Source organism: Bos taurus, chromosome 9 (assembly GCF_002263795.3).
Source record: "Bos taurus isolate L1 Dominette 01449 registration number 42190680 breed Hereford chromosome 9, ARS-UCD2.0, whole genome shotgun sequence".
In the NCBI taxonomy this organism is placed as follows: Eukaryota; Metazoa; Chordata; class Mammalia; order Artiodactyla; family Bovidae; genus Bos; species Bos taurus.
Genome location: NC_037336.1, coordinates 74,655,280 through 74,678,721, shown reverse-complemented (window position 1 = coordinate 74,678,721; position 23,442 = coordinate 74,655,280). Strand labels below are relative to the sequence as shown.

General features: G+C 38.7%; 1 protein-coding gene across 1 annotated transcript in view; it reads left to right on the top strand.

Moving 5' to 3' along the window:
* The window catches only part of MAP3K5 (mitogen-activated protein kinase kinase kinase 5), a 228,648-nt gene that overhangs the window by 92,227 nt on the left and 112,979 nt on the right, over nucleotides 1-23,442 (top strand). Inside the window, exons 5-7 of the mRNA NM_001144081.2 lie at nucleotides 1,103-1,271; nucleotides 2,648-2,754; nucleotides 5,328-5,498. Coding sequence (NP_001137553.2) covers nucleotides 1,103-1,271; nucleotides 2,648-2,754; nucleotides 5,328-5,498 — 447 coding nt within the window. The remainder of the gene's footprint in view (nucleotides 1-1,102; nucleotides 1,272-2,647; nucleotides 2,755-5,327; nucleotides 5,499-23,442) is intronic.

The following is a 23,442-nucleotide window of genomic DNA, read 5'->3' as shown; positions in this document are numbered from 1 at the left end:
AGGTTGGTTTACACACGTGGCGTACGTTGTCCCTTGCAGCTTGCTCTCCATTTCCTCTGCTGACAATCCTTCAGCTCTACCATCTCCCACCTCTCTCTCTCCTCCAGTCAGTAACTCTTCTTACCTCTTTACTTGATGCCAGTCTCTGTATGCCAGCTCTTGTACTATACTAATGTACTGTACTGTAAGGTTAAAAATGTTTTCTTATTTTTTGTGTTTTTTTTTTTACATATTATTTGTGTGAAAAGTATCATAAATCTATTAAAGTACAGTACTATACAACCGATTGTGTTAGTTGGGTACCTAGGCTAACTTTGTTGGACTTAACGAACAAATTGAACTTATGAACACGCTCTTGTAATAGAACTCATTCGTATGTAGGGGACTTGCTGTATTTGTGCACCTTATCAGATGTTTCTTACATATAATACTCAGTCAAGAACCAGGAAAAATATATATAATATCCTTTAAGTGGATAAAATAGATGCACCTTAGTCTACCTTTTGAATTTTGTCCACTTTATTCAGAGGAGAACAACTTGAAATCAGAAAAAAGAAAGACTGTTAACTGTGTTATAGTAATGGTAGAGCTAAAAATATATTCCATGTAAGTACAGAAACATTATCTGAATAAATGTCCAGGGACTTTTAGTGTAAGGACAAGAACTCTCTAAAAATTGTTGAAAGCACTATTATATTTTAGTTAAGGGCAGTCATTTATGCTGATAAATGATGATGCTGGATCAGAAGGTACATGTTATATTATGTTCAAATTGTGGGCATACCTAATTTATTTAGAACAATTTCTACTCAAGACAGTAAAATGAAAAATAAAGTTTTAGCATCTTAACTGGAATACTGCAGGGTCTTGGACAACTCATTAACATGGAATATCTTTACCTTTAATTCTTCCTGGAGCAAGGCAGAGTGTAAAGTATTAGGATGCCCCAGTTTTTTAATAATACCAGCTAGATGAGGTGTTCATTCTGTACATCTTAGTGATCTGAAAGGTATGAATGCTGCAGGTGTCATTCATTTCCTTATTGCTTCTCATTGAAATACTTTCTAGTATCGACTCTTAAAAATGTGTGTTTTTCCACCAGCCAGTATTTCCGGGAGTCTATACTCAACGATATCAGGAAAGCTCGTAACTTATATACTGGCAAAGAATTGGCAGCTGAATTGGCAAGAATTCGACAGCGAGTGGATAATATTGAAGTCTTGACAGCAGATATTGTCATAAATCTGTTACTTTCATATAGAGATATCCAGGTGAGAAGATGCTCAAAATCAAGTCTTGGTTATGTATCATTTTGGAGGAATAAGGGAGTGTTAATATCCAGTTTCATTTAGCTACTAAGTCACTCATGTTACTACATGTAATTTTTTATTGACTCTCCTAAGCTTTCCATCCAGAGATTTTATGATAAATGAAACAGACTCATATAAGTTAACCATCAGTGATTATGAAAGACTTATATAGTAAAGGGCTGCCTTCTTCCTCCAAAAGAACATAAAGAAAAATTTGCATGCATGGCTAATCCACAGACAGCTGTTGTATTCTGCTAGCCTCAGGCACACCTGCCTGTCACTAAGTGAAATCTTTGTTTTCGCAAAAAACAGACATTTTTAGAGCTTTCCAGATATATCTCTTACTCCTGGAATTGTGTTGCTTGGAATTGATAGTGCTGGATCTAACTAGCCAGAAGCGAGAAATGTACAATTGATTAATTATAAAAATAACTTTAAAAATAAGTAATGTAAAACACAGATATGCCATATTATTTTATTGGGATGTCTTAAAATTTTTAAATCACACTAAGAAGAATCATGGGGCTAATGGTAGAAAACCCACCTGCCAGTGCAGGAGACATAAGAGACTTGGGTTCTATCCCTGGGTCGGGAAGATTCCCTGGAGGAGGAAATGGCAACTCACTCCAGGATTCTTGCCTGGAGAATCCCATTGACAGAGGAGCCTGGCAGTCTATAGTCCATAGGGTAGCAAAGAGTTGGACATGACTGAAGCAGCTTAACACAACACATACAAGAATAATTAAATCTCTGAGTTGGGGATATGCTGTTGGATTTTTACAGTAAAATTTAAGTGACTTGTGGTTTCCTATTCCTACCCATTCAGGCTCGAGTAAAGTTTCATGTGGATAACAGAGATTCACATACATGGAGACGTGTGGCACTTAAGATCCCATAACTGGAGAGCCTTCTTATGTTGAAACCAAATATTTTTGTTACTTATAATAGAAGTTCTATCGGTTCCTCCATGTTCTTGATATCTTGGAAATTATCTCCCTGAAAGTAATTGACAACACCCTGTATACCGGGAATCTAGCTCCAGGGAGCAGTAAACCACCTGTACTGAGAAAATGTAGTATTACCATGCTAGAGAGTTCATTGTTTTGTAGGTCAGAGATGGTAATTCAGTATTTCCAGTGTTTTATCTATATAATGGAAAACCCTTATTCAGGCAAGCAAATGAACAAACAGTTTCTTCTTGGTTCTAGATTCTTTAAGGTACTAGTTCCTTCTTAATACTCTTCTTAGTTTCAGGCATCTGGTTGTTCAAAGGCATTTCATTGTCAAGACTTTCTCCCAAAGATTTAATTCTATGTTATTCTTCTCCTGTTTGAAAGGACTATGATTCTATTGTGAAGCTGGTAGAGACTTTAGAAAAGCTTCCAACGTTTGATTTGGCCTCCCATCACCATGTGAAGTTTCATTATGCCTTTGCACTGAATAGGTAAGAAGAAAAAGTGCACCACCCCCCCACAATGTGCCTAACGTATTACTTGTTAACCTGCATGTTCTTTCCATGATATGTTTTTCATGTAGCCTTGCAACCACTCCTATTATAAGGTATTGTTAATATTTCTACTTCAACCATATAAAATATAGGAAGCATGCATTCTGATTTTGTCTCACTTTTCGCGAGTAAAAGAAGTACCCTCAATGTTTATATATCTGAATTCTTAAAATTCTTTTGCTTCTCTGTCAAAGTTTGTATTTTCTATTTATATATATTTTGGGGATTTTTAGAATTACATGGATGTGATATTGCCTTTAAATAGATTGAATGCCAAGTGGTTATTTACATAAAAACTAACTAGAGTAGGGATAGTTATATCTAGGGGAACATATTCCTAATCAGAGAAGATGTTCACTGAGATTGTTCTGAATATACCTAATTATTAATATAATCAAAACTCTGTGGACCACATTTTAGGTCATGCGTCCATGAATTTTCTAGGATCAGGACTAACAATGCTGCTCCCAGTCCTGCCTCTGTGCTTTCTGTCAGCATCATGACTGACACCTACCTCAGTGCCACTTTCTACCCAGAGTCACCGTGGAAGACCATCCCTACTCTGGCCATAGAGAGGCCCAAAGCACTAAACTGTCCAGAACTTAGTTTTGCTGTTCTCTTCTATGGTAGAGAGTTGGATATGTATGTAATTACTACAGTTGAAGAGAATGATACAAAGAAAAAGAGAGGGGAGCCTCACCTCTATTTTTCATTTGCCATGAAGTCTTAATTATTTTACCCTTGAGGAAACTAAAGTGCTTGAGTAATTTTTCTTCAAGGCTCGTAGTTATGTCATAAAACAGGCTCAGACCCAGAGCAAGCTGATACTGGTACTTGTATTCTCCCTCACTTAGTTCTCCTGCCTTTGTCTCCAAAGAAAAGTCAGCATGCTCTTCAGCCAGATACTGTGTCTTTCCTTTATTCATCTGCCCAAGCTCTACAACGTGCTACCTTTACCAATATGATAATGAAAGTCAATTTTATCTCCCCATTTATTAAACATTTTTCTTTAGATTTGGCAGAAAGAGATGAAAGCTCCAGAGATTATCTGTTCCAACTGGTTTTCAAATAAATCCTTTTTGAAAGATGAAATGAAAGATGGAATGAAATATATTATATTTTGAAATAAAAAGTGAAAGTCCATAAGAGCCTCTTATATTTTCTTTTATCTATATTTTGTCTCTGTCTTTCCTAAAATAGAACAGAATGAAATGATAAATGTATTTGTATGGAGCATTATTCTAAACTGAAGGCGTTTAGTACAGAGTGTAAAAAGGAATTTCATGGACAGAAAGATTTAAAATAGTAATTGAGAATAGAAATAACTCTTTTATGTAACAGTTTTATTGAAATATAATTCACACATCATACAATTTTATTTAAAATGTATGATTCAATGGATTTTAATGTATTTACAGAGTTGTGTGACCATCAATACCATGAGTTTTAAAGTATTTATATTACCTTTCCCAAAACCACCCACACCCTGTCCTGCTCCAATGGAGGCAGGATACTCTCCCATTCCTCCCAAATCCAGACCTAGGCAACCACAGATCTCTTTCTGTCTCCATAGATTTGCCTATTATGGATATTTCATGCAATGAGATTGTACAATATATAGTCTTTTTGTGACTGGCTTCTTTCACTTAGCATAAATGTTTTCAAGGTTCAATAAATAACTCTTAAGAGAATTTTTATCTTTGAGTATGTATAGTCTGTACATACTCACCAGTTTTAAAATGAGCTATATAAAGCAGCTTCCTTAGATGATTGATTGCTCAACTCAGGTTAGTTTATTGGTATTGTCTATGGATTAGTTAGGAGAAGGCAATGGCACTCCACTCCAGTACTCTTGCCTGGAAAATCCTATGGATGGAGGAGCCTGGTAGTCTGCAGTCCATGGGGTCTCTGGGAGTAGGACACGACTGAGAGACTTCACTTTCACTTTTCACCTTCATGCATTGGAGAAGGAAATGGCAACCCACTCCAGTGTTCTTGCCTGGAGAATCCCAGGGATGGGGGAGCCTGGTGGACTGCCGTCTATGGGGTTGCACAGAGTCGGACACGACTGAAGCGACTTAGCAGCAGCATGGATTAGTTTGCTCAGTGTTTTGGAGCAAAAGCCACTGGAACCTATAGCATCAGGGTTTTGCCCCTGTTTGGATTCCTTGACTCTGCCCCGTTCACAACCACAGGCTGCATTCTTAATCTCACTCTGTCAACTTGAACCCACACAGAGTCCGCAGGGAAACTGGAATAACTGTGGACGGATAAGCACAAATCATCACATCAGCAGAAAACCAACTCAAAATAAATCCTTTTTAGATGATTAGACATGAAGTAGGATAAAAAAGAGTTGCAGAAGACTTTCAAAATGTAATTATTGGTTTTATCCTGCCAAACTTATTAGTGTGAATCAGTGTATTAAACAGACATTTTAAAAAGATGATTGGCCTAAACTGCTTCTGTAGTCTATACAGAAAGAGTGATGTTCCCTTTCTCTACCTTAGGAGAAACCTCCCTGGAGATAGAGCAAAAGCTCTTGACATTATGATTCCCCTGGTGCAAAATGAAGAGCAGGTTGCTTCAGATATGTATTGCCTCGTTGGTCGAATCTACAAAGATATGTTTTTGGACTCTAATTTCATGGACACTGAAAGTAGAGACCATGGAGCTTCTTGGTAAGTGTACAGGGTAAGATATTTGGTAAGTCCATGACACAAAAAAATCATTTTTAAATGAGTATTAAATTATTGTTTTCATTCTTTGATTGTATATTATAAAATAAATCTTAGAATTTATAGATTTAGTAAATAATTTTGATGAAATTCATTTAATAAGGCAGAGTAAATTGGGGTAAATTGGATGAAAAGATAATGGTTTAAAAAAATAGAATTTTTAAAAGATGTAAGTATAATACAATAAAAATATAATTGGGGAAATTCATAAAATTTTATAGAAAGACATGAAATAAGACCTGAATGAATGGAAAAATAAACCAAGTTATGTGGATGAGAAGACTTGATTTAAAGATGTTAATTCTCTACAGCAGGACTTTTCATAAAATTCAACAAATTGATTCTACAATTTATTTGAAAAAATGAAGGGTCTAGAATGGGCAATTCTATTTTGGAGAATGAGGTGGAGGGACTTGCTCTCCCAGATAAGGCATACTGTAGCAGTGTAACAATTCAGGTATACAGTATTAGTGTGAGTGAAGTGAAGTGGAGTGAAAGCCGCTCAGTCGTCTCCGACTCTTTGCGACCCCATGGACTATACAGTCCATGAGATTCTCCAGGCCAGAATACTGGAGTGCGTAGCCTTTCCCTTCTCCATGGAATCTTCCCAACCCAGATGTCGAACCCGAGTCTCTCGCATTGTAGGCGGATTCTTTACCAGCTAAGCCACCAGGGAAGCCCAGTATGAGTGCAAGCATAGACAAATTGGGAGATTGGGATGGACATATATACAGTACCATCTGTAAAATAGATAACTCGGGAGGAGGACATGGCAACCCACTCCAGTATTCTTGCCTGGAGAATCCCCATGGACAGAGGAGCCTGGTGTGCTGCAGTTCATGTGGTCGCAAAGAGCTGGACATGACTGAGTGACTAATCACACAGCACAGTGGGAACTTGCTGTATAGCACAAGGAACTCAGCTTGGTGCTCTGTGGTGACCTAGATGGGTGGAATGGGGGTCGAGAATGGAAAGAGTTCCAAGAAGGAGGGGATATATGTATATATATATGTAGCTGATTCATGTTGTACAGCAGAAACTAACAACAGCATTGTACAGTGATTATCCTCCAATAAACTGAAACAGTTAATAAAACTCTAAGACTGAAGACAGAGCCTGAAAGAAACAAACTAAAAACAGAGCCTGGTATATATCATTTTGTATGCATATGACTGGTTTCCCTGGTGGCTCAGCTAATATGACTAGATTTATGGTATGATATGCTTCATGAGGGCAGGAGACCAGATTTCATCCCTGGGCTGGGAAGATCCCCTGGAGAAGGGAATGTCTACCCACACCAGAATTTTTGCCTGGATAATTCCATAAACAAGGGAGGCTGGCAGGCTACAGTCCATGGGGTTGCAAGAGTCGGATGCAACTGAGCAACTTAGGGCTATGCTTCATGAGCCAGAGGGGAAAAAATGGACTCTTTAGGAATGATACTGGAAAAATTTGTTTACCTGCCTGTAAAAATAAAAATGAATCCCTAGTTTAACCCACACACAAAAAGATAAAATCCAAGTAAATTAAAGATCAAAACATTTTATTTGGAAAAAAATTTATAATAAAATATACAAAATGGATTTATGACTTGGAAAAGGAAAAATTATCTTAAAAGAAGGCTTAAAAATACCATAAACCATAAGATATTGGGGAAACTAGAGCCCATTAAAATTTGCATCTGCTTATCAACTCTTTGGGAAAGAGTAGCTCCTATGGCACTGACCTTCCTGATGATAACAGTTATAAACATTGGGAAAACACTTTTAAAAAAGTTTGAAAGCACCAAAGAGTGACTAAAAATAGAAACTGGAGAGCTTTTGATTCTTAGATGAGGAGTACTGCATTAGATAAGATCCACATGTATATGCTTTTTCCTTTGGGGGAGCTCTCAAATCTGCAGGCTTAGGGAAGATACAACTCAAGAAGAAAACCGTAGTCTTACATGGTTGAAGGAGTTAGTCTGAGGCTGCCAGTTCAGTTCAGTTGTTCAGTCATGTCTGACTCTTTGTGACCCCAAGGACTGTAGCACACCAGGCCTCCCTGTATATCACCAACTCCCAAAATTTACTCAAACTCATGTCCATTGAGTCGGTGATGCCATCCAACCATCTCACCCTCTGTCCATCCCCTTCTTCTCCCGCCTTCAATCTTTCCCAGCATCAGAGTCTTTTCAAATGAGTCAGTTCTTCACATCAGGTGGCCAAAGTTTGGAGTTTCAGCTTCAGCATCAGTCCTTCCAATGAATATTCAGGACTGATTTCCTTTAGGATGGACTGGTTTGATCTCCTTGCTGTCCAAGGGACTCCCAAGAGTCTTCTCCAACACCACAGTTCAAAAGCATCAATTCTTCAGCTCTCAGCTTTCTTTATAGTCCAACTCTCACATCCATACATGACTACTGGAAAATAGATTTGACTAGTGCCTGGAAATTGAATGATAGATCCCTTACATGAAGGAGCCACAAAGGGAGCCCAAAATATGCATATAAGCCACCTTTCCATTCTTGGCTGATTCCTGACATCTGCACAGGTGTGGTAAAACTCAAAGGAGTCCAGCAGAAATTAGGAGCTAGAAGGCTAGAGCTGAACCAAGATTTCAGCAGCTGTGCAATGGAGGAGAGACAGAGTTTGGGGTTTGAACCTCACCAAGTTAGAGGGGCTTGATAAACACGTTGAGCTTTCCACTGAAACTCCAGTAGGTCCAAGCCTTCCAATTAAAAAGACCACATCCAAGGACTAAGGAAGGATACTAAAATGAAGAGGAAAACCAATTAAGCACCACCTTAATAAAACCCCAAACCGAGACTCCACATAAACAAGGTGAGCTGACCATAACTTAGATGCCTGTTGGAACAAAACTCAATACTCTTAAGACGAAGATAACAGAATCTGAGCTATATGATGTATCACCCAAAATACCTACTACACCATCAGAAACTACTAGATTTGTGAAGAGAGCAAAATGTGATCTGTAATAGAAACATCAGTCAACAGGAATATACTGCAAATAAACACATGGCAGAAGGATACATAGAGTATGATTTTGTTTATAGAAACTTTGAAACCAGTCATACACATCTAGTAAAAGTATAGATGCTTAAATGTACATCATAAATCCCCAATTCAGTGTAATAGTTACCAGTAGGGAAGGAATAAAAAGGGATCATGGAATGTTGCACATGCAGCTGCAAGAATATTTAAAACATTTTATTTCTTCAGCTGAGTGGTGGGTATGTGGGTAGAAAGTGTTGCTTATATTATTCTTCTGTACGTTTTAGTCTCTAAAATGTTCCCCAAATAGTCTCTGATTCTAAAAAAAAATATTAAAGGAGATTGACTTACAGAAAGAGACAAATACCGTATGATATCACTTATATGTGGAATCTAAAGTATGACATAAATCAACCTATTTCACAAAACAGAAACAGACTCACCGACGTGGAGAGCTGACTTGCGGTGGCCAAGGGGGAGGAACTGGGGAAGGGATGGATTTGGAGTGTGGGATAAGCAGATGTAAGCTATTTTATGTGGGATGGATAAACAACAAGGTCCTACTATGTAGCCCAGAGAACTATATTCGATGTCCTATGATAAATCATAGTAGAAAAGAATATGTATACTTGTATAAGTGAGTCGCTTTGCTATACAGCAGAAATGAACACAACATTGTAAATCAACTGTACTTCAGTTTAAAAAAAGGGCAATTGACTTAGTTCAGGCATTCCTTAGTAATGGCCATAATATTATTTAAGTTGTGAAACAGAAATCTTAACATTTCAAAATCTTGTGTCATCCTACCAGCTTAGCAAGGGACTGAAATTGGGATAATGGATTATAACCAGGGAAGAAAATTTGGGGACAGTGACTTCCTGGATTTTCATGGACAGATTTGGTTTGGACTTTTAAATTTGAATTATAAATTTTTATTGCAATCAACAGAGAGTTTTACCATTTCCCTTAACCATTTTTTTTCCTGCTGTTATAAAAGAAAAATGTAACTATACAACCTTTTTATTACCACAAGATTTCTTTAAGAAGAAATTCTTCTTTAAGAAGAAAGCAGATTTCTTGAAGATTGTTAATTGTAGGAGAATTAGAATCTGATATTTAGAAGCATTGTGCTGGTATAAATGCTTTGATTTAATGGTGATAATGAAATGCATAGATAATCTTTGAAAGTCTGATTTTCATGGTCAGTGAATTAAAATGGAAAACATCTCTTATGAAGTTCATGTGCCTCATGCACGGGAATAGAAGTGTTTCCCAGTTTGAAAAAACAAACAATTTAGACTACTGAGAGCTTTCAAGGTCACATAAAGTTCAGTCAAAAGGAACAGTTTTTTTTTCTGATTGTGTTTTGCTTTGTCTTTCTATACTTCCAATTCTCTTTTTCTATGATTCCTATTTAACTGAGGAACATTTACTAGCTTTCAAAAGAGCTTTGTCTTTTAAGTCTTCAGGTCAAATTTAAGATGTCAGGTTTTGTATGATTTCATTTTAAGCTGTTCGTTAATTTTCTAGCAAGAACAGGGAAGGCTATTAGAACACAAAGCCTTTTCATGGGAGGAGCCTCAGGAGTTCATCTGGATGTATCGCTCACTGATGTATTGAGTAATACAAGAATGTCACTTCTACTGTAGATTACAGGTCTATAACCTGCCCTTATTGTCATTATATCCATTTGTCGTAAGGGTCATTATGAAGATTTCACCCCTATTTTAAAAGTGTGTTTTCATGCCTTCACACTTGTAAAGCCACTTCAGTATTTCTTACTGCTTCCATCCAACCAACTCCCACTCATTTGCGATGGTGTGTTGGCATCATCTGTAATCGCTTGTTATATCACAGCTGAAGTAAAAGCGCGTTGTCAAGGTGCTGACTCAAGAGTTTCGTTACTGAGGTCATTAGGTTTCTGGCCAGACTTACTCTGGGTTTGTGTTTCCTGAGTCCTGGGTTCCAGAGAGTTTTTCAGCTGACTTATATATTTATTAATTTATTTATTACCTTTTCTGAGCCAAAATTCTCTAAGCTCTTACTTGTCAAGTGCCTGGGTGGGATAGCAGTGAGTGGCAGGCAGTTTGTCCCTAAAGCTTCTTTCCATGCCTGGAGCCTGAATCATCATCTGCTAGCTTGAATGGACAGTCATTTACTAAGCAGGAAAAGTTTAAGAATAAGAATTTCAACTCAGTGGAAAAATAGCCCCAAGCAATTGTGTTTACAATGGCACATAGAAGTCTCAAAGTTCCCCTTTTTAACATCTTTAATGAGTTGTCTGTTCCTGACTTATAGCACAAGGAGAAAGTCAGACACTACTCTTGAGCATTCATTGTAATATTTGGTATGGGCACTATCCCAGGACACTTTTTTGCTTTTAGGGAGACTGTGTAATGCAGGTCTATTTTCTGAGAGGTTTACTTGGGACTGAGAAGATGAAAATACAAAACGGGAAAGAAGTTTATGGTTTAGATTTTTAAAATTTGCAGAATTGAAGTATGTTGTAGAACAAACTTTACATACTGAATCTTATCTGGGACAAAGGGTAAGGGGTTTGAAAGAACACATCCTGCTGATTTAAGTATAAAGTTCATTGTCACTCCCTTAGTTGTTTTTGCTCACTGAAGCTCTTATAGATGGCTATCAGTTCAGTTCAGTCGCTCAGTCGTGTCCGACTCTTTGTGACCCCATGAATCGCAGCACACCAGGCCTCCCTGTCTATCACCAACTCCCGGAGTTCATTCAAACCCATGTCCATCGAGTCTGTGATGCCATCCAGCCATCTCATCCTCTGTCGTCCCCTTCTCCTCCTGCCCCCAATCCCTCTCAGCATCAGAGTCTTTTCCAATGAGTCAACTCTTCGCATGAGGTGGCCAAAGTACTGGAGTTTCAGCTTTAGCATCAGTCCTTCCAAAGAACACCCAGGACTGATCTCCTTCAGAATGGACTGGTTGGATCTTCTTGCAGTCCAAGGGACTCTCAAGAGTCTTCTCCAACACCACAGTTCAAAAGCATCAATTCTTTGGTGCTCAGCTTTCTTCACAGTCCAACTCTCACATCTATACATGACCACTGGAAAAACCATAGCCTTGACTAGACGGACCTTTGTTGGCAAAGTAATGTCTCTGCTTTTGAATATGCTATCTAGGCTGGTCATAACTTTCCTTCCAAGGAGTAAGCATCTTTTAATATCATGGCTGCAATCTCCATCTGCAGTGATTTTGGAGCCCAAAAATAGAAAGTCTGACACTGTTTCCACTGTTTCCCCATCTATTTCCCATGAAGTGATGGGACCAAATGCCATGAACTTAGTTTTCTGAATGTTGAGCTTTAAGCCAGCATTTTCACTCTCCACTTTCACTTTCATCAAGAGGCTTTTTAGTTCCTCTTCATTTTCTGCCATAAGGGTGGTGTCATCTGCATATCTGAGGTGATTGATATTTCTCCCGGCAATCTTGATTCCAGCTTGTGCTTCTTCCAGCCCAGCGTTTCTCATGATGTACTCTGCATAGAAGTTAAATAAGCAGGGTGACAATATACAGCCTTGATGTACTCCTTTTCCTATTTGGAAAAGTCTGTTTTTCCGTGTCCAGTTCTAACTGTTGCTTCCTGACCTGCATATAGGTTTCTCAAGAGGCAGATCAGGTGGTCTGGTATTCCCATCTCTTTCAGAATTTTCCACAGTTTATTGTGATCCACACAGTCAAAGGCTTTGGCATAGTCGATAATGTAGAAATAGATGTTTTTCTGGAACTCTCTTGCTTTTTTGATGATCCAGTGGATGTTGGCAATTTGATCTCTGGTTCCTTTGCCTTTTCTAAAACCAGCTTGAACATCAGGAAGTTCATGGTTTATGTATTGCTGAGGCCTGGCTTGGAGAATTTTGAGCATGACTAGTGTGTGAGATGAGTGCAATTGTGCAGTACTTTGAGCATTCTTTGGCATTACCTTTCTTTGTGATTGGAATGAAAACTGACCTTTTCCAGTCCTGTGGCCATTGCTGAGTTTTCCAAATTTGCTGGCATATTGAGTGCAGCACTTTCACAGCATCATCTTTCAGGATTTGAAAGAGCTCAACTGGAATTCCATCACCTCCACTAGCTTTGTTCGTAGTGATGCTTTAACTCTATTCTTTTCTATATGTAAGTTTCTATAATCCAAGTCAAGTTATGAAAAATGCGTTTTTTGAGTTTGACTTTCAGTTATTTTTTAATAACTTTCATTGTAGCTGGTCCATATAAACTTAAATATAAGTTAAAGCAAGCAACAATGATAACTGTCATAAGTGCTGGTTGGGGAATGTTAGGGGCTGCTATAGGATAAAGAGAAAGGTGAGAGAGCACAGCTGGGAGGAGAGCCAGCTTTCAAAGGAAATATTGTGACTCAAGAGCCTAGACTTACATCTTAAAAAGAAAAAAAAAAATACAAAAAACAAAACTCACAGAGTTTCTGAAGTGACAGACTGAACTGAAATGACCCAAGGCAATATTATGGACCATGACTTGAGGGGCCATGGGAAGTTCACTGACAAATTTATCTCTACAACTTCTTTTTAAAGCTAATCTAAAAAAGAAATAACCACAAAGTAGTTATGCTGAATTCATATGCAGCATGACTTACTGAGAACATTTTGAGAGATATATATATATATATATAGTATTTGTTTAGTGGGTAGAAATAATAATCCCTAAAATTTTAGAGTTCACATAAGGTTTTTGTATATGTTATTAACAATTGGTGGCTTATAAGCACCTTGTAAGGTGGGCAAAGCTGATATTTTTCTTCCCATTTTACAATTAGGGCAAATGCAACTCAAAGAACTTAAGTGAATTCTTGATGTTTTATGGTTAATAACATTTCAAATTAATTTTTTTCAGATCCAGTGTTGTTTTTACTACACTCTAGCCTCTCTTTCCTGGAATTTCCAGGAACAGGCATTTCTAGAAATATCTGTACTGTTTTATTGAAGAGGCCTAGACTTGTGAGAGACCCGCATGGAATAGTGTTGACTCAGTACTTGGAAACAGTGTATCTTAGGCAAATGACTTAAACTTTAAGAAATTCAGTTTTCTTATTTGAAAAATAAGAATAATATCTACCTGGATGAGTGAGAATGCTCTTAGCATCCGAAAAGTAGCTGAATAGCTTACTTCAATGGGCTTAAGCAGGAAGAAAATGTAACTTCTTAAAAATGAAGTTCAGAAATAGGGCTGGGTCTGGTAGTTGAGTCAGCAGCTTAAAAGGCAGCCGAATCTGTTTCCTTGTTATTGTTGTGGGTGACTGCCCTCAGTCTGGCTCTCTTAGAGTTAGTTACAAGGTGCCTTTGGCCATTTTAGACATCAATCGAACTTAGCTATGCCAAGGTCTAAGATGAGAGAAAAGGAGGCCATCTCTTTCTGTATCTTTCTCTTAGGACTAAGAAAACACTCATAAAAACCTATCTCACACATTCCTTACATTTCTTTATGCTTCCAGTATTTCATCATTAGCCCAATATTACACAAATCACTAGCAAGGAAGATGGTTTGATTACAGATGGTTTAGACTCATCACTTTAGGAAGAATAGATGCTCTGTTTGAGGGATTAAATGAAGCAACATATGTTCAAGCCTTGGAATTCAGTAAACCCTTAGAGTTATATTCTTAGTATATAATATGTGAAAATATTTTATATTTCTGCATATAATGTTATACTTATGTTCAAAGCAGATATTGACTAGATTAGTGGCTACGGATTAGATTACTCGTCCCTAAAATATTCCTGAGTTTTCTTTCTCTTCTTTCTGAATCTAGCTCACCATTTTAGCTAATGAGGGAAAAGAGAGTGTGTGTATTTTTTACATAGGACTTGATAGAATTTCATATACCATAGTTATCATGGAGTCACCTGGGATAGGCAGTGATTGCTTGAAATCATACCTGGTTTTAGAGATGATGGTATTCTCTTTCTTAAGGGGAGATAGAAGTCATTTTCAGAACTTTGAAAGGAAATTGGCTGCTGTTCTATATTAACATAATCAGGTTTCCCCTGTTGTAATGCCAAAAAAATCCATAGCAAACAAGTCAATCTAATCACACGGACCACAGCCTTGTCTAACTCAATGAAACTAAGCCATGCCGTGTGAGGCCAACCAAGATGGGCTGGTCATGGTGGAGAGGTCTGACAGAATGTGGTCCACTGGAGAAGGGAATGGCAAACCACTTCAGTATTCTTGCCTTGAGAACCCCATGAACAGTATGAAAAGGCGAAATGATAGGATACTGAAAGAGGAACTCTCTGGGTCAGTAGGTACCCAAAATGCTACTGGAGATCAGTGGAAAAATACTCCAGAAAGAATGAAGGGATGGAGCCAAAGCAAAAACAATACCCAGTTGTGGATGTGACTGGTGATAGAAGCAAGGTCTGATGCTGTAAAGAGCAATATTGCATAGGAACCTGGAATGTTAGGTCCATGAATCAAGGCAAATTGGAAGTGGTCAAACAGGAGATGGCAAGAGTGAATGTTGACATTCTAGGAATCAGCAAACTAAAATGGACTGGAATGGGTGAATTTAACTCAGATGACTATTATATCTACTACTGTGGGCAGGAATCCCTTAGAAGAAATGGAGTAGCCATCATGGTCAACAAAAGAGTCCGAAATGCAGTACTTGGATGCAATTTCAAAAACTACAGAATGATCTCTATTCGTTTCCAAGGCAAACGATTCAATGTCACAGTAATCCAAGCCTATGCCCCAACCAGTAACACTGAAGAAGCTGAAGTTGAACGGTTCTGTGAAGACCTACAAGACCTTTTAGAACTAATACCCAAAAAAGATGTCCTTTTCATTATAGGGGACTGGAATGCAAAAGTAGGAAGTCAAGAAACACCTGGGGTAACAGGCAAATTTGGCCTTGGAATACGGAATGAAGTGGGGCAAAGGCGAATAGTTTTGCCAAGAGAATGCACTGGTCATAGCAAACACCCTCTTCCAACAATATAAGAGACGACTCTACATATGGACATCACCAGATGGTCAACACTGAAATCAGACTGATTATATTCTTTGCAGCCAAAGATAGAGAAGCTCTATACAGTCAGCAAAAACAAGACCAGGAGCTGACTGTGGCTCAGATCATGAACTCCTTATTGCCAAATTCAGACTTAAATTGAAGAAAGTAGGGAAAACCACAAGACCATTCAGGTATGACCTAAATCAAATTCCTTATGATTATACAGTGGAAGTGAGAAATAGATTTAAGGGACTAGATCTGATAATGCTTGATGAACTAGGGACAGAGGTTTGTGACATTGTACAGGAGACAGGGATCAAGACCATCCCCATGGAAAAGAAATGCAAAAAAGCAAAATGGCTGTCTGGGGAGGCCTTACAAATAGCTGTGAAAAGAAGAGAAGTGAAAAGCAAAGGAGTAAAGGAAAGATATAAGCATCTGAATGCAGAGTTCCAAAGAATAGTAAGAAGAGATAAAAAAAGGCTTCCTCAGCAATCAATGCAAAGAAATAGAGGAAAACAACAGAATGGGAACGACTAGAGATCTCCTTAAGAAAATTAGAGATACCAAGGGAACATTTCATGCAAAGATGGGCTCGATAAAGGACAGAAATGGTATGGACCTAACAGAAGCAGAAGATATTAAGAAGAGGTGGCAAGAATACACAGAAGAACTGTACAAAAAAGATCTTCATGACCAAGATAATCACGATGGTATGATCACTGACCTAGAGCCAGACATCCTGGAATGTGAAGTCAAGTGGGCCTTAGAAAGCATCACTATGAACAAAGCTAGTGGAGGTGATGGAATTCCAGTTGAGCTATTTCAAATCCTGAAAGATGATGCTGTGAAAGTGCTGCACTCAATATGCCAGCAAATGTGGAAAACTCAGCAGTGGCCACAGGACTGGAAAAGGTCAGTTTTCATTCCAATCCCAAAGAAAGGCAATGCCAAAGAATGCTCAAACTACTGCACAATTGCACTCATCTCACATGCTAGTAAAGTAATGCTCAAAATTCTCCAAGCCAGGCTTTAGCAATATGTGAACTGTGAATTTCCAGATGTTCAAGCTGGTTTTAGAAAAGGCAGAGTAGCCAGAGATCAATTTGCCAACATCCACTGGATCATTGAAAATGCGAGAGTTTCAGAAAAACATCTATTTCTGCTTTATTGACTATGCCAAAGCCTTTGACTGTGTGGATCACAATAAACTGTGGAAAATTCTGAAAGAGATAGGAATACCAGACCACCTGACCTGCCTCTTAAGAAACCTATATGCAGGTCAGGAAGCAACAGTGAGAACTGGATATGGAACAACAGACTGGTTCCAAATAGGAAAAGGAGTACATCAGGGCTGTATATTGTCACCCTGCTTATTTAACTTCTATGCAGAGTACATCATGAGAAACGCTGGGCTGGAAGAAGCACAAGCTGGAATCAAGATTGCCGGGAGAAATATCAATAACCTCAGATATGCATATGACACCACCCTTATGGCAGGAGTGAAGAGGAACTCAAAAGCCTCTTGATGAAAGTGAAAGTGGAGAGTGAAAATGCTGGCTTAAAGCTCAACATTCAGAAAACTAAGATCATTGCATCTGGTCCCATCACTTCATGGGAAATAGATGGGGAAACAGTGGAAACAGTGTCAGACTTTATTTTTTGGGGTTCCAAAATCACTGCAGATGGTGACTGCAGCCATGAAATTAAAAGACACTTACTCCTTGGAAGGAAAGTTATGACCAACCTAGATAGCATATTCAAAAGCAGAGACATTGCCAACAAAGGTCCGTGTAGTCAAGGTTATGGTTTTTCCTGTGGTCATGTATAGATGTGAGAGTTGGACTGTGAAGAAAGCTGAGCACCAAAGAATTGATGCTTTTGAACTGTGGTGTTGGAGAAGACTCTTGAGAGTCCCTTGGACTGCAAGAAGATCCAACCAGTCCATTCTAAAGGAGATCAGTCCTGGGTGTTCTTTGGAAGGACTGATGCTAAAGCTGAAACTCCAGTACTTTGGCCACCTCATGCGAAGGGTTGACTCATTGGAAAAGACCCTGGTGCTGGGAGGGATTGGGGGCAGGAGGAGAAGGGGACGACAGAGGATGAGATGGCTGGATGGCATCATTGACTCAATGCACATGAGTTTGAATGAACTCTGGGAGTTAGTGATGGACAGGGAGGGCTGGCGTGCTGCGATTCATGGGGTCGCAAAGAGTTGGACACGACTGAGCGACTGAATGGAACTGAACTGAGTAAGCTAAAAGTATTAAATCTGTTTTTAGCATTTATGTGTTCATTTTCCATGGTAGCTTGGGAAAGAACAGACAGATTTGCCTTATCAACTGATTCTGTTTTACGTCAGTGACAGTGCTATTCAAACAGTGATCATGCCTAATAACTGTTTAGTTTGTACGTTATTAATGGGGTTGGCTGTACTTAGGAAGAGTTATGTAACCAACCAACTGACATACAAATAAAGACCAATGTCTAGTTTCCATTTGCCATATTTTCCCTTTTTTCTTTATCTTGGCTTCGACATATCTTTCTTTCTTCATGTTATCTCTATTTCTACTACCCTCCTAACCCCCCGAGTTTGATCTCGCCATTATTCCACTGACATCATTTTCGTTTAGTCCTTCGTTGTTTCTATTAACCGAATTTCCCAAATTTGGATGATTTTCATTCTCAGAACGCAAAACCTGAAGAGTCCTTAATAACTCAGCATGGCACCCAGCTCATTGATGTCCAGGGGTAGAGGGCTCTTAACCATCAATTCTAAGATGATCTGGGACTTGGGGAGAACACACCATGTACCCACAATTGCTTTGTAAACAAGCAACCTGGTACATTGCTCTCATGCCTTGAGCTTGATTTAACATGCCATTCAACAGATGACAGATTGTGGCATGACCAAGTTGAAGTCCAGGAATGATAATGTTTAACGAGTCACTGGGAGATTTCCTAATTGTGTCTTATAGGTAATAAGCACCTAAGGAGAGAAACTAAGGCTTGCTCTCTGTAACCAAGTTGTCAGAGGGATGAGTGAGAAAGAGAACTGGATGTTTGCCAGGCATTATGATGAAAAGGAAGGAGCATTTGGAAGAACAGTAATGATTTTGCTTGGTGAACCAAAGCAGTTGTTTCCAAATCTGGCTGACTATCGGAACTACTCAGAGAGTTTTTCAACAGTGCAGAGTTCTCTGTCTCTGGAAATGTTGCTTACTGGATCCATTTTATTGAATAGCTAACCCATAATTGATAATATGACTTTTCTTTTTTAATTAAATATTTAGACTTTCCCCAGATTTTGCTGCCAGTTCCTTCTTCCTAAATGTTTGCTGTTCTTCATATCCTTAAAGATTAAGTTTAAACCCTTGGCCTTACCTCCTCTTCAGAACTTTCCCAAATCTATCTCCTCCTGTCTTCCTAGAGTTCTTTGAGTATGGGTTTTGCATTTTAATTTAAAAGAATTGGCAGTTATTGGAAGGATACATTTAGATTGGTCATAAACATTTAAAAACTATTCACTCTCAGGAGCAATCAGATAAGTGCCCATTAAAATCCTGAGCTGTGCTCTCTTGTTATTATCAGTTAGCAAAAATGAAAATAGATGAGAATATTTTGGCATGAGTGCAATGTAAAAATCTCTCTCTTGTGCTGCTCTTGGGAATGTGAATTGGTAAGACCTTTCTGGAAAGCAGTTTGGCTTTATGATGTATGAAGAACCTTGAAATAATTCATGTTCCTCAGTCCAGTTATATCCTTTGTAAACCATCCAAAAGAAATAGCAGATATGGAAATAAAGATATGTTTAGAGTGCTCCCTACACTAAATTTTATGGTAATGAAAACCTGGGAGAAACAGTAGGGAAACTGTTAAATGGAAGGATATCCTCAAGTGATGGAATATCATTCATTCAAAGTTGTGTGTTTGGAGGGTTGATGGTAGCAATATACATAAATAAAGCTTACCATTTTAACCATTTTTGAAGGTATGATTCAGTGGCATTAAGTACGTTCACAATGCTGTGCTTCCATCACCACTCCCCGCCTGACAACCTCCTCACTCTCAAAACTCAAACTCTATACCCATTAAACAATTTTGGATTCCCCTTTCCCCCAGCTCCTGGCAACCACTATTCCACTTTCTGTCTCTATGAATTTGATTACTCTAGCAGAGACATTACTTTGCCAACAAAGGTCCGTCTAGTCAAGGCTATGGTTTTTCTAGTGGTCATGTATGGATGTGAGAGTTGGACTGTGAAGAAAGCTGAGTGCCGAAGAATTGATGCTTTTGAGCTGTGGTGTTGGAGAAGACTCTTGAGAATCCCCTGGACTGCAAGGAGATCCAACCAGTCCATTCTGAAGGAGATAAGTCCTGGGATTTCTTTGGAAGGACTGATGCTAAAGCTGAAACTCCAGTACTTTGGCCACCTCATGCGAAGAGTTGACTCATTGGAAAAGACTCTGCTGCTGGGAGGGATTGGGGGCAGGAGGAGAAGGGGACGACAGAGGATGAGATGGCTGGATGGCATCACTGACTCGATGGACGTGAGTCTGAGTGAACTCTGGGAGTTGGTAATAGACAGGGAGGCCTGGCGTGCTGCGATTCATGGGGTCGCAAAGAGTCGGACACGACTGAGCGACTGAACTGAACTGAACTGAGGTATCTCATATAAGTGGAATCATACAGTATATATCTTTTTTGTGAATGGCTTATTTCACTTAGCATGACATTCTTAAGGCTCATCCATGTTGTAGCAATGAGGCATCCCTCATAGCTCAGTTGGTAAAGATTCTACCTGCAATGCAGGAGACCCTGGTTCAATTCCTGGGTCGGGAAGATCTGCTAGAGAAGGGATAGGCTACCCACTCCAGTATTCTTGGGCTTTCCTTGTGGCTCAGCTGATAAAGAATCTGCCTGCAATGCAGAAGACCTGGGTTCGATCCCTGGGTTGGGAAGATCCCCTGGAGAAGGGAGAGGCTACCCACTCCAGTATTCTGGCTTGGAGAATTCCATGGACTGTATAGTCCATGGGGTTGCAGAGTTGGACACAACTGAACAACTTTCACTTTCATGTTGTAGCATGTGTCTGAATCTGCATTCTAAAGGCTGAATAATATTCCCTTTTATGTACATTGTCTTTACCTGTTCACCTGTCAATGGACATTTGGGCTTGTTTCCACCTTTCAGCTGTTATGAGTAAATATTACTATAAATATGGGTGTACAAATATCTGTTTGAATCCTCTGTTTTCAATTCTTTTTAGTATAAGCCCAAAAGACGATTGTGGTTTTAAATAAATATTTAATAGTAACATGCATCATGATATCATATGAAAATTTTAAAAACAGGTTATTAAATGGCATGATTCTTGTTTTTGGAAAAATATGTACATAGTAAAAGGACTGAAAGGAGATAGCTAGAATTTTGACTTTTTAAATTTTTCATCCTGACTTTTCTATTACAATAAAATTATGTACAAATAAGTTGTGTGAATTGGAGAGGGTTTCCCCATCTCCAGATCAAATTAACAGAGTGATTCAGCACTAATTTTTATCTCATGCTGTCTTGCTTTACTTCTGAGTTATTTTGTGAGTGATAATTTCAGAAATATCCCTAGAGATGTAAAGCACCGTGAAATTCTAATTTAATTACTTGTATGTCTTACAGAAAGAATCACAGCTGTTATATCACAAAGGAGGAAAATGACAGCTAAATAGAAAGAACTTGAGCTTAGTTTCTTCGTTGGTGGAAAATAGATGCTCTTTCGCTAGAAACAATTGATTCAAGAATGTTTCCTTTATTTTTTACTTGGTTGCACATCTCAGTACAAATGCAAAAGTGAGCCAAGTTCTTAGTCTAAAGACTCATCACTCTATTAACAAGTACTTAGCTTTTTTAGAGCTAGTTGCAATCAGTGACAAACACAATGCTGATATAAGGCAGTCCTTGAACAAAAATCTGTTGCTCTGAAAGCTTGGACAATAACTTTGCATCTCTTCAATGTAATAATGAATTGAAGATTAAAAATTATTTGTCCTCTTTCAACACATATTTAGTACTAAGTAGAAAAAGATCAACAATAGTATAAATAACTTTAGTTACTCAAATATACTCTCTAGAATTTTCTTGAGATGTCTGTTGCCATCCTTAAGACTTGTTGCCTTCATGAAGTCTTAATGTAGCTTCATGCTAAGTTGCTTCAGTTGTGTCTAACTCTTTGCTGCCCCATGGACTATTGCCCACCAGGCTCCTCTGTCCATGGGATTCTTCAAGCAAGAATACTGGAGTAGGTTGCCATGTCCTTCTCCAGGGGATCTTCCCGACCCAGGACTGAACCTATGTCTCCTGCAGCTCTGCACTGCAGGCAGATTCTTTACCACTGAGCCACTGGGGAAGCCCTCTAATCATTTTATTGCTATATTTTTATAGTTTTATATTATTAGTCATTGTTTATATATTTCTTTGTGTAACGTCTAACCTACTGTTAATGTTCATTTATCCTCTTGCTAGTTAAACTGTAAAGTTTTCAATGACATAGAATATCTTTGGTGCATTTTTATAAATAATTTTATTGATCTATTTATTTATTTTTGGCAGTGCTGGGCCTTCGTGGGTGTGGGCTTTTCTCTAGTTGGTGGCGAGCAGGGGCTACTCTGTAGTTGTGGTGTGCGGGCTTCTCACTGCGGTGGTCTCTTTTGTTGCGGAGCATGGGCTCTAATGCATGTGGGCTCCAGTGGTTGTGACAAGAGGGCTCAATAGTTGCAGCTCCAGGACTTTAGAGCTCAGGCTCACTAGTTGTGGCTCAGGGCCTTAGTTGCTCCGCAGCATGTGGGGTCTTTCCAGACCAGAGATCAAACCCTCGTCTCCTGCATTGGCAGGCAGATTCTTTACCACTGAACTACCAGGGAAGCCCTCTTTGATTCATTTTCATGGCACATCCAGTGGTATTGCCATGCCAGTCTTTTAAAAATTTAGTCTCTAATCTAATAAGATTGACCAAGTACAGTTTTGTGACAAACACCATTCTTTCCAAGAGTATATCAATACCTGTTTCTGTAGTGTGTAGAATCCAAATTTATTTTTAATGTAAAAGCAGTTCTCTCTATTTTTATTTCTTGTTATTATTTTTCCTGTTTCACCCAATTCCTTTTTACTAAAAAAAAAAAACAAAAGCAGAAATAATGAAAATCGACTAAAAGTTTTTTTTTTTTTTTTTAACACACACCAAAGTGTAGGCAAAGTTATATAGAGAAGAGGGCTCAGGTTTAGAATCTGGCAGAAGTGGGTAAAGTTCCTGCTCAACCACTTTTAAACTGAATGACTTAGTATTTCCATTCTGCAGAGTTCTGATTAGTAAACTTGAGAGAATCCTCCCTGCCTTAGGAGCTGTATGAATTAGAAATATTATGCTGGAAGTGTCAAGTGCAAGGCCTGTACCTAGTAGGTGCCCAGTCATGAGAGGCAGCTATTATTTTTGTGTCTTTTACTATCTGGTGGTAACCACAGCTTCCTGTGGTAGAGAATATCATCTGCTCTATTGTGTTGTTAGAAATACACTGTCCCTGTTCATAGGAAGGTTATATGTTTCCACCCCATGATACCAGGTTCTGATTTGTATGTTGGCTGATGCTTTTTATTAGCAGAAGCTTTAAAAGCCATGTCATTTTCCCTTAGCCATTTTCTAGAGAAAGCAGCTCCTTCAAGCTAGGTCTCAGAGGGAAAAAAGTGTCAGGCAGAGACAAGCCAGCTGATGCAGAAATTGGCAAACCACTGGGATTTGTTGTTGGTACTTGGCACATTTACGCTAAAATGACTGATACATCTTCTTCAGCTGCAATGGATTGTTTCATTATTTTAGCCTCCGTATGCATTCTTCTTGGGGCTTCCCT